Source organism: Microcaecilia unicolor, chromosome 2 (genome assembly GCF_901765095.1).
Source record: "Microcaecilia unicolor chromosome 2, aMicUni1.1, whole genome shotgun sequence".
Classification (NCBI taxonomy): Eukaryota; Metazoa; Chordata; class Amphibia; order Gymnophiona; family Siphonopidae; genus Microcaecilia; species Microcaecilia unicolor.
The window spans coordinates 333155574-333174911 of record NC_044032.1 but is presented as its reverse complement, the minus strand read 5'-3'; the positions used below and the strand labels follow the sequence as shown (position 1 = coordinate 333174911).

Below are 19338 nucleotides of genomic sequence, written 5' to 3'. Positions count from 1 at the left end.
CACGTTTTTGGCGTGTGCTAAAATTGTAGGTGAGCTAAACGTTAGAGATGCCACCAATGCATTCCTATGGGGTCTCTAATGTATAGCGCACGCTAAAAACGTGAGCGTGCCTTAGTGAAAGACGCCTTTAATTCTTCAGCTGGCCCAACTGCTTTAGCCCACTTATACCTAATCTACCTGAATGCATAGGAGCCAACTTTTCAAAATTATTGGGGGTGCTAAACTCTATAGAAATTAGTAAACCCTGGACATAGTCAAGGAGTTTGTTCAGTATTGGGAGATGCTTAAGCACACGCAATATCCACAGAGCTGGCTCCTATACCCAAACGCAACTTGCTTTGAACTGCTACTGAAAAGATATGAGGTAAATCAGTTCAAAATCCAAAAGGTCTCTTTTTTTTCAATTGATTGGCATGAGCTGGGAAATTCAACAATTCCACGTTGATCCTGCTGTCCTGTTCTCTGGTGGTGTTTATTTCACCTGTGGAAACACAGATGGGACAGAAAAAAGACAGAAATGGGCACATTGGTTCTCTTTTACCAAACCACGCTTGAATGGGCTTTGACAGTGTTGGCATGTGGGAATCGCTAGCATGGTTTGGTAAAAAAAAGGCCAATTGTCAGGTGCATGGGTTATTTTTGCAACAATGTAAAGAACATTTAAAAAAAACAAACAATGGTGTAAACAAAATAACCATTAGGGATGTTCATGAATCAAAAAAATCTTTAGTTCATTTTCATTTTAAACAAAATTTTCCCACTTGTCAGGTCTCTTTTTTCTGTTTATTTCACATATTCATTTTTTAATGTGTAGATTATATGCATGTAAAACCTTTTTATGTGTGAAAATTGATAGGTATATGTGCATATAAATGATTAGCACTTAGTTAAAATTCTTAGGCACCTAAAAGAACTAAATGCACATCCCTAATAAATATTTACCTGCTTCATTTTTTCTATATGACTATTTCTGCATATTTTTGCATTTAGATATTGTATTGAATAAAATATGATTAGGAGTAGCCTAATAGCTAGAGCACCGAGCTGACAACCAGGGACACCCAGTTCAAATCCCACTGCTACTCCGTGTGATCTTGAGCAAGTCATTTAGGAGTCCTTGTACTAAGCTGCGGTAAAAAGTGGCCTTAGTGCACTCTTCCACAGGTTTTTCCTGCACGCTAACTCCATTTTTACTGCAGCTATAACAATGGCCTTTTTCTATTTTTTATATTAACAGCCATGTGCTAATGTTGCCATTAATGTGTGGTCATTAAAAAAAAATAGCATGTGCACTTACACGTGAGCCCATTTTGTAGGCAATAAGGGCTCACGTGCTATTCTTGCGCTAACCAGTTAACATGCCCACTCTCCACCTGCAGACATGCGCCCTCAAAAAAATATTTAAAATATTTTATAGTTAATGTGCGCATATTTGGCACTTACAACAGGATGCCTGAGTGGGTCCTGTGATATGCCATTTGTAAGCTTCATTAGGTGAGCTTTAGCTCCTAATGCACCTTAGTAAAAAGGGTCCCTAAGATTGTAAGCAGGACAAGGAAATACCTAATGTATCTGAATGTAACTCACTAAAAAGGTGTGAGCTAATCCAAATATTTAAAAAAATATATTTATATAGACATTTAAGAGGACAAAAATGTAATTTTTGCAGATGTATTTACCTCTCTCTCTCCCCACCCCCTCCCAAGGAAGCTCCTCTTGCATAGGAAGGGAGCTGTGGTCTCTTATTGCTTTTTTATATTTCTTCTAATCTCATTCTGATGATGCAGGTTGCCCCAGATGATCCACCAAAGATGTGATCTTGCTTAATTGATTCTCCTGTGGTTGACTCCTTACACATATTTATATGTTAGAGCTTTGATTGTACCTTACCCTTAGAAAGGTTTCATTAAAGATCAGCAGAAGCAGTATAGAAATGCTATACTGCTTCTGCTGATCTTTGGTATCAAACCGTTGCCTGCCTTCCATATTTGAACCTGCTCTGAGAGGATATTATTGCTTATATTAGTAAAAGGAGGAAGCGGGTATCAAGTCAAATTACATTTCTTGGGGCCCTTAGTACTAAGTTACGACTTAAATTTCAAGGATCCCCCACTGACTCTTATAAGAACTATTGGATCAAAGCACAAAAAGTGCTGAACGAACTTATTCATGAGAAAACTATGAAACGTTTTTCTCCAGAAATGCAAGCTATACAAATTTGGAAATAAGCCCAGTAAATTGTTAGTGAACCTCACTAGGGCATGGGGGAGGGTCCCAGATCCATCCTAGCATTTAAAACTTGACAGGGACTGATCATCTCTCATCCAAAAGAGTTAGAAACATTATTTATGAATTTCTACCAGCATCTTTACTCATTACATAAGTATTGCCATACTGGGACAGACCAAAGGTCCATCAAGTCTAGCATCCTGTTTCCAACAGTGGCCAATCCAGGTCACAAATACCTGGCAAGATCCCCAAAAAAAGTTCAAAACATTTTATGCTGCTTATCTCAGAAATATTTTCCCCAAGTCCAATTTAATAATGGTCTATGGACTTTTCCTTTAGGAAGCTGTACAAACCTTTTTTTAAACTCTGCTAAGCCAACTGCCTTTACCACATTTTCCGGCAATGAATTCCAAAGTTTAATTACATGTTGAGTGAAGAAATATTTTCTCCGGTTCATTTTAAATGTACTACTTTGTAGCTTCATCGCATGCCCCATAGTCCTAGTATTTTTGGAAAGCGTAAACAGGCGCTTTACGACTATCTAGGGTTAACATATGGCTCCAGAAAAAGGAGGACAGATTGAGCCAGTCTGGGTTTTACTTCCATTGCTTTCAATGGAAGCAAAACCCGGACTGGACCAACGTGTCCTCCTTTTTCTGGAGCCATATTGTAACCCTATGTCTACCCGTTCCACTCCACTCATTCTATAGACCTCTATCATAAATCACCTGTACAAATTGAGTATTGGATGCGTGATTGAATTCTGTGTTGTTCCCTTCATTAACTGCTGCAGATTGTAATTTGCTTAATGCTCCTGTGGCAGTGGAGGAGATCTAACATATTATCAAGCAATTAAAATTATATAAATCTCAGATACAGATGGCTACAATGGGGAGTTTTTTAAGTTCATGCAAGGACAAATTATAACTCCCCTGGGGTCATAGTATTCTCAGGCAGTACAGCAGGGTGGTTTCCTGGCCTATTCTAATCATGCCTTGGTTACTGTTCTTCCAAAGCCTGACAAGGCCCATCTGTTACTAGAATCGTATAGGCCTATAATAGTAGGCTAAAGTAGTGCCCAAGCTGGTGGAGAAAGAACAGGCTGGATTTGTGGCAGGCAGACAAGAAGTGGTTAATATACAGAGGCGATTATTGGCTTTGGAATGGTGTAGACAACACGTGATTCTGGCTTTAGCAATCAGTTTTGTCTCCAAAAAGGCCTTTGATAGAGTGGTCTTTTTTCTTTCCACTTGTGCGGAGGTATGGCTTTGATGAATTCTTTGTGGATGCCATTAGTGCACTCTATTCTCGTCCCACAGCAGTGGGACTAGTAAATGGATCACCCTCTCCCAGTTTCAGTTTATGCAGGGGTACATGTCAGGGTTGCACTCTATTGCCTCTGTTATATATTTTTTTTTGGAACCATTGTTAGCTAGGCTTCAAGCAGAAGCTGGGATTCAGGGAGTTTTGTGTAGATGGGTGACTATAAAATGCCTAGCCTTTGCTGATGATATTTTGTTGTTTCTTACGAGCCCTGTTCAGTATCTCTAGGGTTTTGAGCCTTTCTTTTTCAGACTTTGGAGCACTTTCTAGCTTGAAGTTAAATGTTTCTATATCTAAAGCATTACCTTTGAACATCAGTGTGAAAGAACAGTGGGCCTCATTTCTTTTAAAAGAAGCTAAAGAATTTGGTTCAGTATTTGAGGTTAATGTTGGGGTGAACTTCTGTTTTCTTTATTCTGGTAACTTGACACCTTTGTTAAATTCCTTTCTGCGGGGGGGCTATGTGGCTCGGGCCTGTTTTCGTTGGGCTGAGTGTCTCCCCGATGTTCTGGCAGACTTCTCATTCCGCAGCTGATGTCATTAATCTAGAGTCGGGCACTGCTTTTCTTGCGGATGCCATGTATGACTTGGTTTGGGCCTCTGCGAGGAATCTGGCACTGGTAGTGTCGGAACGTCACTTCTTGTGGCTCCATCACTGGGCGGCAGATGTAGCATTAAAAGTACGTCTGAGTCAGCTTCCTTTCCAGGGTAAGCTTCTTTTTGGCGATTGAGTTGGAGAAACTTGTCAAGAGTCTGGGCGAGTCCAAAGGGGATCAGCTTCCGGAGGCTAGGTCCCACTTGGCTTCCCGGTCTGCGGCCCGAAGGCGCCTCAGGGAGGCTCGCAGATACAGGCCAGGTAGAAGTGCTGGTTCTCAACGTGCTTGGTTCTGGAATAGAGGTCAGTCCTTTCAGCCCTCTCGGGGTAACTGTAGAGGAGGTCGCGCCAGAGGCACCGCGGGACCCAGCAGTGCCAGAACCTCCTAATGAAGGTGCGGGGGGCTCAGTCTCTGGTTCTGGCCATAGGAAGCAGGCTTCAGCTATTTTATCAGAGCTGTGTCTGGGTAGCTTCAGACCAGTGGGTCTTAGATATAGTCAAGTACGGGTATGCCCTGGTGTTTCACCATCTGCTTCCAGATGCCTTTATCATTTCTCCTTGCAAGTCACCGCTCAAGGCCAGGGCCATGTGTCAGACCCTGCGGGCCGTGGTTCCCGTTCCCCCAGGTGAGAGAGGTTCTGGCAGATATTCCATTTACTTTGTCGTGCCTAAGAAGGAGGGCTCCTGGCGTCTGATTCTGGACCTAAAAAGGGTGAATCAGGCTTTGCGGATGTTGCCCCTCTGCATGGAGACTCTTGTCAGTTATTGTGGCAGTTCAGCCGGGGGAGTTTCTCACATCCTTAGATCTTATGGAGGCGTACCTTCACATTACTATTCTTCCGGATCATCAGAAGTTTCTTCGCTTTGTAGTCCTTGGAGATCACTTCCAGTTTTGAGCAATGCCCTTTGGGCTTTCTTCAGCGCCACGGACCTTGTGTCCGTGAGTATGGGCACATATGAGGCCTCTTCAGGCGGCCCTCCTGGCTCACTGGTCCCCTCAGGTGGACTTTCATGCAGTTTCTCTCCGTCGTCCAGTTCGGCTCAGCCTTTAGTGGTGGCTGGATTGTCATCATCTGAGCCGGGGCATGCCCCTCGACACTCCGGACTGGGTAGTAACAAAGGATTCTAGCCTGACTAGATGGGGAGCCCATTGTCAGGGACAAGTTGCTCAGGGCTCCTGGTTGGCGGAGGAGTCTGGCTGGTCCATCAGTCGGCTGGGCACTAGGGCAATTCGTCTTGCTCTGTTGCATTTTCATCCGATGCTCCTATTTCGTGTCTCTGAGTTCTCTCTGCCAATGTGACAGCAGTCGCTTACGTCAGTCTTTGGGGGGGGAACCAAAAGCTCTCTCATCACAGGAGGCGGCGTTGATCATGGCTGGGTGGAACAGAACGTCCGGCTTCTCTCGACAGCACATGTTGCAGAAGCATCCAACCTATAGGCAGATTATCTGAGTCGGCATCATCTGGATCCAGGGGAGTGGGCGTTAGCCCTGTTTGCCTTTCAGCTCATTGTCAATCGGTGGGGCACCCCAGTAATGGATCTGATGGCCACGGCAGAGAATGCCAAGGCTCTGCGGTTTTTCAGGCGCAAAAGGGAGCCGTTGTTGACGGGTCTCGATGCGTTGGCACAACCCTGGCCTCATCGAGTCCTCTTGTTTGTGTTTCCTCTGTGGCCACTCATCAGTCGGGTTCTTCAGCATATACAGGGTCCTATCGGTCACGTGATTCTGGTGGCTCCCAATTGGCCGCGTCGACCATGGTATGCAGATCTCATGCGACTGCAGGTGGATGCTTCACTTCCTCTTCCCTTGGAGGAAGGTCTGTTGGTTCAGGGACCCGTCCGGATGCCTGATGTGGCTCGATTTTCGCTTATGGCTTGGCTGTTGAGTGGGCACGACCGTTGAAGAAGGGCTACTCCGTTGCGGTTGTGCATACCCTTCTGAGTTCCAGGAAGCGGTCCACTTCCTTGGCTTATGTTCAGGTTTGGCGTGTTTTTTGAGGTTTGGTGCGAAGAGCGGGAGGTGCAGCCATTGAGGGCCTCCGTTGGTCGTCTACTAGAATTTTTACAGGGAGGTCTGGAGAAAGGATTGTTGCTGTCCTCCCTTAGGGTTCAGTTGGTGGCGCTCATGTGTTTTCGGGTTCTGCTTCAGGGTAAATCGCTAGCACTTCATCCGGATGTCTCTTGTTTTTCCAGGGGGATAAGCGATTGCGGCCTCCCGTGCGCCCGGTGGTCCCTACCTAGGACTTGAATTTGGTGCTGTCTGCTTTGGTTCAAGCCCTGTTTGAGCCCTTAGGGGCAGGCTACGCTTAAGGATCTTGCACTTAAGGTGGTCTTTTTGGTGGCTATCATTTCGGTGCGGCATATTTCCAAGTTGCAGGCTCTGTCCTGTTGTGAGCCATTTCTGGTCCTTACTAAGGAGAAAGTGTTGTTACGGATGGTTCCTTCCTTTCTTCCTAAGGTGATTTCTCCGTTTCATATCAACCAGTCTATTTCCTTGCCTTCCTTCCTGGGAGATGAGTCCCCTCGGTTGTATAAGTTGGATGTTCGTCGGGCGTTACGGTGCTTTTTGTGTTGGACAGGTGACTTTCAGAAGTCCGACCACCTCTGGGTCTTGTTCAGGGGACCTCGAAAAGGGGAGACAGCTTCCAAGGCTTCCATTGCGCGTTGGATCAAGGAGGCAATTTCTTCCGTGTACCTGCTGTCGGGGAAACAGGTGCCCGTGGTTCTTCAGGCACATTCTACGTGTGCGAAGGCTTCTTCCTGGGCAGAACACTCTCTCATTCCTCCACAGGACATTTGTAAGGTGGTGACTTGGTCCTCACTGCATTCTTTCATCAAGCATTACAGGTGGGACGTGCAGTCATAACGGGATGCTTCCTTTGGGGCATCCGTCTTGCACTGGGGGCTTTCCCAGCCTTGGTGAATACTGCTTTGGTACTTCCCACTCATAGGGAATGGTCTGGAGAAGACGATAAGGAGGGAGAAATTAGGTCTTACCTGCTAATTTGCTTTTCTTGAGTATCTCCAGACCATTCCCGAGCCCACCCAGGAACAGTGGGATCATTGAGATTTCTTTCATCTGGGATTGCAACTGCATCTGTGTTTTTTTATTAAAGTTAGTTCCAGTTATTTTTTTTTTTTGGTGCTCTTTTCTTTCTGGGGAGTTCCTTTTGGGAGCCCAATTTCTGGTGGTGTTTTAAGTGTTCAATTCTTTGTGGTTGAAGTTTTTTTAGGTGTTGCTTGGCTATTCGAACTACTGAGATCAGGGTCGCACAGTCCCTTATACAGGAGCGCTGTTCAATAATTTTCAGTCTCCCTCTGCTGGTAGGAGTGCAAATTACCCACTCATAGGGAATGGTCTGGAGAGACTCAAGGAAAGCAAATTAGCAGGTAAGACCTAATTTCTCCTTCTCATAAGTGGAGAACAATATGCTTCTGAAGATAGTACTAGAGAGCTCAAAGGTGATAGGTATATTTATTAATTTATTTATTTGGCAAAAATTAAATGTGAAAAGGTCCACAGGTCCCCTTGTTCCTAGCTCCTTCCTTCAAACTCAACAACTGTAATGATAGCAGCAATTGATATGTGCTTGTGTATTAGTTTTACCTGCATATAATATATGTAAACTGCTTTGGTTGTACTCACAGAAAAGGTGGTATATCAAATCCATGATCCTTTACCTTTACCTTTATTTTAGGCATGAAAGTTGTCTTGTGCTGGCCAAGTTAGATTTGAATGGCTATAAAGTGTGTAGATATACCAAATGATTGTTTGTATAAAAGGAGTGCTAGAGAGCCACTGGGAGCAATGGCTGTCCAGCTCCTTTACCATATCTTTTGCCATCACTGTATATCAGGCATTCATTTGAGGGACCAGAATGTGCATTTTGGAGAGTCCTTCAATAAGTGGTTCTGGGACAGGAGCGTCTCCTTTACCATCTGCAGGGAGCTGTCCTCAGTGATAGGAAGCAGTGGCATGGCTCATGGTGCTCTGAGATATGGCAGAGTTAGGCCATAACCACACAAATCCCTAATTTCTCCATTTTGGACTTCCAGAGTTTGCACAAGACTGGTAATTTAAGATCGCATCCCTTAACATGAAACTGCAGCATAAAGTGGAACATTCAGTACTTATTAACTAAAGTCATGATTCCTCATGCTTCTAGTCTGAATGGAGCTCAGAGCCAGAGGTGTAACCTCAGAAATCCCTGGAGGCGGAGAATGAAGAAATGATCTGCAAAACTGACACAGAAGGAATAATGTTCAAATTGTGGCATCTCAGAACAGGACAAAATGTATGATGCATGTCAAATAATGGAAAATCTTTTCCATCATTTTGTTTCGGGGAGTTTAGAGATCAGACTACTACTACTACTACTACTATTTAACATTTCTAGAGCGCTACAAAGTGTACGCAGCGCTGTACAAACACAGAAGAAAGACAGTCCCTGCTCAAAGAGCTTACAATCTAATAGACAAAAAGTAAAGCATTTAAATTTAAAATATTTAAGCAGTCAAGCACAAGAGAACAGTCACAGAAGGACTGAAGATGTTGAAGGGTGGTCAGTGTGATTAGGTGTAACTCTGGTTGGAGTAGTGGGAGAAGGTGATAGAAGAATAGAAATGGGTGAGGTAAAGTAATGAGTGGGTTGATAGGGAGGTTATATAAGACATGTCACTCTAGGGGTGGGTGGGTAGAGGGGTAGGGTGGGCGGGATTAAGTCTAAAGCAGGGGAAGGTATTCTCTGCAGCCTATCTGTGAGATGGAAAATGCTCTCTGAAGCTGCTGCTATAAGCAGGGTTGCCAGGTGGAAAATTTTTTTTCCAGCCCAAAAAACAGCCCAAAACCCGCCCAAACACAAACCCCGCCCCTGACACCCCCACCCCCGCGTCATCACCCCCGCCCCCGCCGTCATCAACCCCGCCGTCACCGGCCCCGCCTCCCCGTCATCGGCCCCGCCTCCCACGTCTTCGGCCCCGCCTCCCACGTCATCGGCCCGCCCAAAAAGTCACTAACCCCGCCCCCCCCGCGGCCGAAAAAAAGCCGCCCAAAAAACCGCCCTGAAGCCCAAAAACCAGCCCAAAAAACCGCAACCCGCCGCGGGCAAAAATTTCCCGCGGCGGGTCGCGAAAAACCGCCCAATTGGGCGGTAAAACCGCCCACCTGGCAACACTGGCTATAAGTTGTTAGTTTTCTCTCCCTGAAAGAGATCCAAGCCACACCCACGAAGTTCAAACTGTCAGTGGGGAGGGTGAGGGGAGGAAATGGCAGTGCTTGATGAAAAAGAGAGCTCAGTTTGATAGGAGATATACTATAGGATGTCATTCTGAGGCCAGGCTAAGTCTAAAGCAGGAGAAGGTATTCTCTGCAGCCTATCTGTGAGATGGAAAATGCTCTCTGAAGCTGCTGCTATAAGTTGTTAGTTTTCTCTCCCTGAAAGAGATCCAAGCCACACCCACGAAGTTCAAACTGTCAGTGGGGAGGGTGAGGGGAGGAAATGGCAATGCTTGATGAAAAAGAGAGCTCAGTTTGATAGGAGATATACTATAGGATGTCATTCTGAGGCCAGGCTAAGTCTAAAGCAGGGGAAGGTATTCTCTGCAGCCTATCTGTGAGATGGAAAATGCTCTCTGAAGCTGCTGCTATAAGCAGGGTTGCCAGGTGGAAAATTTTTTTTTCCAGCCCAAAAAACAGCCCAAAACCCGCCCAAACACAAACCCCGCCCCTGACACCCCCACCCCCGCGTCATCACCCCCGCCCCCGCCGTCATCAACCCCGCCCCCGCCGTCACCGGCCCCGCCTCCCACGTCACCGGCCCCGCCTCCCACGTCATCGGCCCCGCCTCCCACGTCTTCGGCCCCGCCTCCCACGTCATCGGCCCGCCCAAACGTCACTAACCCCGCCCAAAAAGTCACTAACCCCGCCCCCCCCCGCGGCCGAAAAAAAGCCGCCCAAAAAACCGCCCTGAAGCCCAAAAACCAGCCCAAAAAAACCGCAACCCGCCGCGGGCAAAAATTTCCCGCGGCGGGTCGCGAAAAACCGCCCAATTGGGCGGTAAAACCGCCCACCTGGCAACACTGGCTATAAGTTGTTAGTTTTCTCTCCCTGAAAGAGATCCAAGCCACACCCACGAAGTTCAAACTGTCAGTGGGGAGGGTGAGGGGAGGAAATGGCAGTGCTTGATGAAAAAGAGAGCTCAGTTTGATAGGAGATATACTATAGGATGTCATTCTGAGGCCAGGCTAAGTCTAAAGCAGGAGAAGGTATTCTCTGCAGCCTATCTGTGAGATGGAAAATGCTCTCTGAAGCTGCTGCTATAAGTTGTTAGTTTTCTCTCCCTGAAAGAGATCCAAGACTGAAGACAGCCCACAAATCTGCAAGTAGATGGCAGTCCAAGACCCATGGCAAGAGTACTATTGTATACTTTCATAGCTGTGGAGACAAACAAGTCATAACCATAGCTTTCCACAGTAACCTTCCCCCCCCCCCCCTTTTTTTTTTAAGATGAAGAAGTAACGTTTTTGCAGATCTCTTTGTATACTGCAGAAGTAGAAAAGCTTTTTTTTCCCCTCCGTTGTCCTTATCTCCAACTGCTGCCTCCTTTTAGTTCTTGATTTAATAATTTAAACCTTGCATTTCTTTATAATGGTACAACAAGGTGATGTATATTTAAAACAAACAAATAGAGTACATGCGCTTTGGGCACTACTCTGAGCCCCATCATGTAGGTGCTGGTGACGTTTGACCATCACCATTTGGGGGCTGGATTTTGGGTGCCCAAACAATGGGATCTAAAAGTCTCCCCCCCCCCCCCCCCCCAAGCACTGGCCTTTGGTACTCATCAGGAACAGGACCTGCACCTGCTCTCTACAGCCAGGCTCCATGGGCAGAAGAGAGGTGGGCTGCCCCAAGTGGTGTCTGTGAGGGAGGACGGTTCATCAAGAAGCCTGTTCTGTCCTGCCTCACAGGCACTGCCTGAAGCAGCCCACATTTCCCTTCTGCCTAAGAACCCACAGCTGCAGCAGCGCACAGACACAGGCCCTGCTCCTGATGAGTACCAGAGGTCAGTATGTGGGGGGGGGGGGGGGGGGAGGGAGGAGAGAGGGCTTTCAGATGCCACCATTTGAGCATTCAAACTTCCAGTGCCCAAAATTTCTGCATCTAAAGTTTCAGCACCTTCTAAAGGTTCAGCACCCTAACAGCCCAAACAATGTGTTGCATAGAGAGTATCCTATAACTGCATGCCCAAGTTAAAAGAGTAGGCTGGTGCCTATTTCAAGCTTATTTTAGAAAGAAAAGCAGCTACGTATGATTTTTTTTATATTATACTAGCACAAGTGGCAGAAAATGTACTTACATTTAAGGTGCAATAACTCATTCTTATGTGTTAAAATATATCATTTACTTCTGTATTGCTGTGATCTGCCCATGCTGAGCCCAAACTTCACCCATGTGCATGCCCATTAATAAAGTTATACACCATCAAAACATGGTGCATATTTTTCCACTAGTCAGTATTCTATAAGAAGTCATTTAACGTAATCATTCAGGTGCAGATGGTAGACTGAGAAGAGGCAATGGAGGAGAAAAGGACATAGAAAACTGGGGCAGTTAGAACTGGAGGGGGAGAAAGAGCTATGAATTTAGCTATGAATGGAGAGGCATATAAATAGGATAAAATCAAATGATCAACATCAGAGACAGACAGAGGATAAGGATCTTCATTCATTTCAGATGAAGGGTAAAGTGTGACAGATGACGACATTTTTAGTTTACTTTAAATGAACTGAAAGGATATGCACTGTCCATTCATTTTTTTGGAACTAGTACAACATGTGGAACCAGGAAAACAGCACGTATTTGATTAGTGTGAGGCTCTCCAGGGACCAAACCATGGCTCTTGGGAGTGAAGGCTAGAGACTGACAGCTGAAGCCACAGGAGCAGCATAGTCAAGGTTGAAGCCAGTGAATATTAACCTCTGAGCAGCAGGAGGAAAGATATGTCCTTGCCTCTGGGCTCTGAAAGCTTACTAGGGATGGGCAGCTGGAAAATGCATTTTATGTCACTTCCTATATCATTTACAGGAATGTTTATTTTATTTTGGGGTTCTTCTGGGGTCATTTTGTCATTAAGAGTGTGCCTGCTTTACATGAGTGCACACCATTATTGACAAATGAAAAAACACCAAATGTCATTTTTTTCTGCTCATTTTCATTTAATGAATGACAATATAGGATATGTTAGTGACATGTGCTGTGTTATTGCAAATGACAGCCCATCCCTAAAACTAACTAGCTCTGGACAAGTTAGAACTGCAACCTGAGACTCTAAACTTTTTGACACGTTGATAGCAATAACTCTTAAATATATATTATCCAACTGGAAGAATAATTCACAACTTAATATGCATTTTTGGTGGAATAATGTTTTACAAATTTATAAATATTATACGGCCAAGATTGGTCATTTCCAGATGTCTCATCCTAAAGTTTGGTTAACATTGCAGCAATATTTGGAATCAAATTCTACTAGTTAGCCATCTGAGCACAATATTATGATTCCTCTTTCTTCCCTTTCTTAATTTTCCCCTCTGTCCCTAGTCTTTCCTTTTAAGTTATCATTTCTTTTTATACAACTTCCATTTTTGCATACCTGTACACTTACTTCGAATTTTTGACCTTTGACAGTAATCTAGTTATATGTTTGTTCTCATATGGTTCTTCTAATGGAATGGAAGTTTACTATATTCTGTACTGTATTTGGATGGATGTTCTATTTAAACTTAATAAAAAATAATGAACCTAGAACTGCAACCTGAGGACTGTGTGAGGTCAGAAATCATATCCTGCTTTCAAATACTTTCCTTTTCACCTTGTGCAAATCACTCCATTTTCTGCTGCCTCAGCTACAAATTTATAGCCTCATATACTAACCTGTGTTAATGCAAGTTAATTCCCTTTATATAATGTGATCCCCATTGTTCTCAAAAAGGTTTATTTATTTATTAGGCATATGACACATTAACTTAGGTTAGTAAATGACACCCTATTGTACATGAATAAAACTCATCTTGAGCTATCAATTAAAAAACTATCATTTTTATATATGAACCTTCAGGTTAAAAAAAAAATCTGATTGTTTTCTTTTTTTTCCTAGTTGGAAAGTGCAGAGCTGTATGTTCGCCTTGTTAATGCAAGAGATGCAGATGTTCAAAGCACTATACCAATTGATCCTAACAACGCTGTGTTCTACAAGTACCCTCCTTTGGTAGGTTATTACTAGTATAGTTCACCAAGACAACAGTATCTGTAATGTAAGTTAGTAGTGTTCATCAAATAAAATCCCATTCTCTCTGCACACAGTTCAATACAGTATTCTTTTAATATACAGTATACAGTTTCAGCTCAGCCTATGTACTATTACTTCCTGCTTAGGACCCCCTAACTGGAATTAGATGAACTGTTTGGATTAAAATCTGAATCCTCCCTTTCCTCTGCTGGATCCTGTTACTTACTGCTGTACTTGGATAAAAATGAACATTAGAGCATCAGATATCAAGTGTTCGTCAGTCTGAGAGGTACATAGTCCTCGTCCTTGTCCTCACAAAATGTTCATTTCCATTCTGAATAGAAAGAATGCAAAGAAAAGGAAGAACCTCAGGAAGAGGAGCATACTGTCTTTCTATATATGCCCAAAAGGCCTCAATATTCACTCGAGTCCTCTGCTTTCTCTCCCTCCCTTTTCTCTTCTGGTTCCATCCATTTCTTCCTAATATTCCTTTTCTCGTTCCATTGCTGCTCTCTTCCCCTTTTCCTGGTACTGCAGCTGCCTTCCCCAGTCCCTCTTCCCATTTCTGTGTCTCTCTCCACTTCTTCAAACACAAACTACGAGATAATCTAATGTATTAAGTTAGTCCAATAAGAAAAGGTATCATCTTATTTTCTTTTGTTTTATTTCTATTTATTACCCTTAGAAGTGGACTAACATGGCCACCACACCACTTTACTTGAGACAACCTAATAAAATTCAATTTACACAATCACTATAATGAACAGTAGGTGGCAGCAGAGGCTAGGCTAAGATCAAGGAATACTGGTTAAAAGAATATTGGTTAAAAAATAAGTGACAAGATGTGCATGATAAAGGAAAAGAATTTCTGCACCAGATTTTTCCAACCTCTGACTGACTTTAGAGGGCAAAATCTACAATTACTTTTTATCTGTAGTCTCTGCACCAATTTTCAAAGTGAAAGCATATGTTTCCTTAAAAATTACCTAAGGAAAAAGAACCCACAGAGGCTTGCAGGTAACATCACTGATACATTATATATATTATATCAATTATTGCCCTTTCCCTTCTCCCAAGAATACCTACTACTACTTCTACTACTAATAATTATTATTATTTCTGTAGCACTACTAGATGTACACAGTAACCTCTACTAAATGCAGTTAAAGATGGAGGCATTGTGGAACAATCTACAATTGTCCTTGAACAAAGGATTGGAAATTTTCAAAAATAGCCATACTACCATGTTTACAGTGATTTAAAAAAAAAATAAATGGCTTTTGAAAATTGCCTTCATACAGACTATACAAACATCTCTTTTTTTTTTTTTAAAGGCTACCTTAGTAAACTGGAAGACTGGGAATCCAAATTGCAGATGAAATTTAATGTGAACAAATGCAAAATGATGCACATTGGGAAGAATAATCCAAATCAGAGTTAATTGATGTTAGGGTCCACCTTAGGAGTCAGCACCCAAGAAAAAGATCTAGGTGTCATTGTAGACAATACCCTGAAACCTTCTGCCCAGTATGTAACAGCAGTGAAAAAAGCAAATAGGATGCTAGGAATTATTAGGAAACGGATGCAAAATAAAACCAAGAATATTATAATGCCTCTGTATCACTCCATGGTGCGACTTCACCTTGACTATTGCATTCAATTCTAGTAGTTGTATCTCAAAAAAGATATACCGGAATTAGAAAAGGTTCAAAGAACAGCGACCAAAATGATAAAGGGGATAGAACTCCTCATATGAGGAAATTCTAAAGAGGTTAGGGCTCTTCAGCTTGAAAAAGTGACGGCTGAGTGGGAGATATGACTGAGGTCTACAAAATCCTGAGTAGTGTAGAATGAGTAGAACTGAATCAATTTTTTACTCTTTCAAAAAGTACAAAGATTAGGGAACAATCAATGAAGTTACATGGAAATACTTTCAAAACAAATAGGAGGAAATATTTTTTCACTCAACAGTGAGGCTCTGGAACTGTTTACCAGAGGATGTAGTAGCAGTGGTTAACATATCTGGGTTTTAAAAAGGTTTGGACAAGTTCCTGGAGGAAAACTCCATAGTCTACTATTGAGACAGACATAGGGAAACCACTGCTTGCTCTGGGATTGGTAGCATTGAATGTTGCTAGTATTTGGGTTTCTGTCAGGTACGTGTGACCTGGATTATCCACTGTTGGAAGCAGAATACTGGGCTAGACGGACCATTGGTCTGACCAAGTATGTTCTTAATTAGAAAGGTACCTTGAATGGAACAGCAAATAAAAACATAACAGTAATTAAAAATCCTAAAAGTATTCCCCTTTCTCCTGTAAACATGGCACATCTGTTATTCTCATGTTGAGATAGGAGACAGATTGCAAAGTATGCACTGGTATAAGATAAGTTCAGTAGGCTGAGTTCTTGGCAGGGATGTGTACAGCAAAATTTTATGATTTTGCTTGGACTGTCAGGTAAATGTTCTGAATTATTTGGATCATTTTGGTCCATTAAATTCAGTGTTTTCCATCCATGTTTAATCAATTATGCTTAAAGCTTGGTAGCAGATGTTTGCCACATAGGCAATAGCTTTCCAAGCCATCAAAAGTAACATAAACATCCCATAGTACCAAAAGACCAAGAAAGGTCACTAACAGTGGCATGAAAATTTGAAACCACCTTGAGAGAGGAAAAGCAGCACAAACAGTGAAATGAAGACCTTGAGGCACTGGGAGAGGGCAAAACAACACCAACCTTGACAAGAACCCCAAAACACCAGGAGGAGGGTAGAGTAGCACCAACATTGACAGAAGACCCCCAAGGAATGGTGAGAGGGGGAAAATAGTACCAGCATTGGCGCTAAAACCCCAAATTCTCTGGGCAAGTGCAAAGAAGAACCAAGAGGGGTAGCTCAGAATCAGTTTTGTGGGAAAATGAAGCCATTTGAAAAGTGAATGAAAGAGTATTTGAGTATCTGAGTGTCATTGCCAAGTATGATGGTAGTGGCCTACTTTCTGTCACACTGCCAGGAAGATCACATGAAAGGAATTAGGTCACCTTCTTTGAAAGGAAGTTTAAATGCTGCCTAAACATTTACCTGTAACATTCTGGCAGACATGGAGCAGCTGCTAGTTGCCAGTCCCAAACAAAGCTTCTGGGCAAAGGGAATTGTAATATGTGAAATCAATAATTGAAGTAACTGTGGTATGAAGACTCCAAAGCATGGGGTCAGGGACAAAGCTATGATCCATCATCTGAATGTGCACCACAGCCCACTTGCACCCTGTATTTGGTTACACCCTTTCTATACCTTCAGCCTGCCCCTGCCTTGTCCTGCTGCCACCAGTGTGCTATTAGGGAGAAGAAAGCCTATGAAGAATTCTGACTGCTCCTGATGTCTCTGATGAGATATGTGGTAAAACCTTCTATCCTGGCCAGGTGTGCCTGCAGATAGGCATGGCACTGATTACACAGGCTGGGAATTTTCTGCCTACTTCAATTGTTCCAATCTGAAGAAGACTTTGAAATACAGAACCTCAGCTGGACAGAGACACCATGGTCAGACTACTTTAAACTGCACATGACACTCAGATGGAGAGAAAACAAACCCAGAAGACAACCAAACAGAAACCATGTGAATCACAAGAAACAAGATCAAAGCAGATTAATTTTGGTCCACTATATACCTCTATCAATGAATTCCAACTACAGTAGCAGAAAATTTCTTTTCAGAATGGGATAATTCCATTGTGGAAACTTAAAAGAATAAAACCTTTCTTCCCAAGGGCCATTTTTCGCAACCTGGTACAGTCAATGGTGCTGAGTCACCTAGATTACTGCACTGCACTCTATGCTGGCTGTAAAGAACAAATCATCAAGAAACTTCAAACAGCCCAGAACACCGCAGCCAGACTCATATTTGGACAAACAAAATACGAAAGTGCAAAACCTCTAAGAGAAAAAATACACTGGCTTCCACTCAAAGAACGCATTGCATTCAAGGTCTGCACCCTAGTTCATAAAATCATTCACAGAGATGCCCCGGCCTACATGTTAGACCTTGTTGACTTACCACCCAGGGATGCTAAAAGATCATCATGCACATTCCTTAATCTACACTTCCCCAGCTGTAAAGGATTAAAATACAGACTAACACATGCGTCCAACTTTTCTTACGTGAGCACAAAATTGTGGAATGCATTGCCACTTAACTTAAAAACAATTCACGAACTACCTAACTTTCATAAATCTCTGAAGACTTATCTCTTCAATACGGCATACCACAATGATCCATAATTGTAATTATAACACATCACCACTTAACCTTATATTCTGAATGCTCTCTTTTTTATATATGTTTCCTTAATTCTATTATGACATCCTTATTCTTTATGTAACACCAATTGTATCTTTCACTCTGGAATGGCGAATGCCATGACGGAACATTGTAAGCCACATTGAGCCTGCAAATAGGGAAAATGTGGGATACAAATGCAACAAATAAATAAATAAATAATAGAGTTGAACATGTCCTTAATGAGATAGCCCCCTTAAGAATAAAATCAAGACATAGACACACAATTACATAGTAACGTGGAGGGGGATAATTGAATGGGGGCGCCCATCTCTAAGGACGCCCATCTCTAAGGACGGCCCTGTAAAGGGGCAGGGCAACCTGTATTATCGAAACAAGATGGGCGTCCATCTTTCGTTTCGATAATACGGTCGGGGACGGCCAAATCTCAACATTTAGGTCGACCATAGAGATGGGCAACCTCGGTTTTTGCCCATAATGGAAACCAAGGACGCCCATCTCAAAAACGACCAAATCCAAGGCATTTGGTTGTGGGAGGAGCCAGCATTCGTAGTGCGCTGGTCCCCTTGACATGCCAGGACACCAACCGGGCACCCTAGGGGACACTGCATTGGACTTCAGAAATTGCTCCCTGGTGCATAGCTCCCTTACCTTGTGTGCTGAGCCCCCAACCCCCCCCCCCCAAAACCCACTCCCCACAACTGTACACCACTACCATAGCCCTTAAGGCACCTACATGTCGGTACAGTGGGTTTCTGGTGGGTTGGTAGGGGGGGATGGGCCTGGGTCTGCCTGCCTGAAGTGCACTGCACCCACTAAAAACTGCTCCAGGGACCTGCATACTACTGTCATGGAGCTGAGTATGACATTTGAGGCTGAGATAGAGGCTGGAAAAAAATGTTTTTTTTAATATTTTTTGGGTGGGAGGGGGTTGGTGACCACTGGGGGAGTATCTGGTCAGTTCGGGCACCTTTTCGAGGCTTGGTTGTGAAAAAAAATGGACCAAGTAAAGTCGGCCAAATGCTCGTCAGGGCCGGCTTTCTTTTTTCCAGCCCAGCTCTGACCTTCCCCGCGGCCCTGCCGAGACTCCTGACAAAATCTGCTGCCGCCGCTTCTATTGAGCAGCGCAGCGGCAGCCAGGAACGACATCTATGCAGCTGATCCGCTGCCGCCGCTTCTCTCGGAGCCAGCATAAGAAGAAAAAGAAGCGCGGGGCCGCAGCAGCCTTCAGACATGCGCTGTCGGCTCTGCCGGTCTCTGCCCCGTAACGTCAATTTCCCATTCCGGGGGCAGAGGATCGGCAGAGCCGACAGCGCATGTCTGAAGGCTGCTGCGGCCCCGCGCTTCTTTTTCTTCTTCTATCAGCGCTGCTGTTAAGAGGCCCGGGCCGGAGGGAGAGAAGAGAACGTGGCCACTGGCTGGAAACGGTAGGCGGAGAGAGAAGAAGAGCAGGGGAGAGCCAGGGGACATGGCCAGCGCAGTGGAGAGCCAGAGAGCAATAGGGAGAGAAAGAGGGGACATGGAAAAAAGCAGAGGAGAGCCAGGGACATGGAAAAAAAGCAGGGGAGAGCCAGAAAGAGATGGGGAGAGAAAGAGGGGC

At 44.0% G+C, this 19338-nt stretch overlaps 1 protein-coding gene across 1 annotated transcript in view; it reads left to right on the top strand.

The window, feature by feature from the left end:
- Nucleotides 1-19338, top strand: part of LOC115462048 (coiled-coil domain-containing protein 17-like) — a 290272-nt gene that overhangs the window by 248191 nt on the left and 22743 nt on the right. The window contains exon 12 of the mRNA XM_030192096.1: nt 13307-13417. Within this exon, the coding sequence (XP_030047956.1) occupies nt 13307-13417 (111 nt within the window). The remainder of the gene's footprint in view (nt 1-13306; nt 13418-19338) is intronic.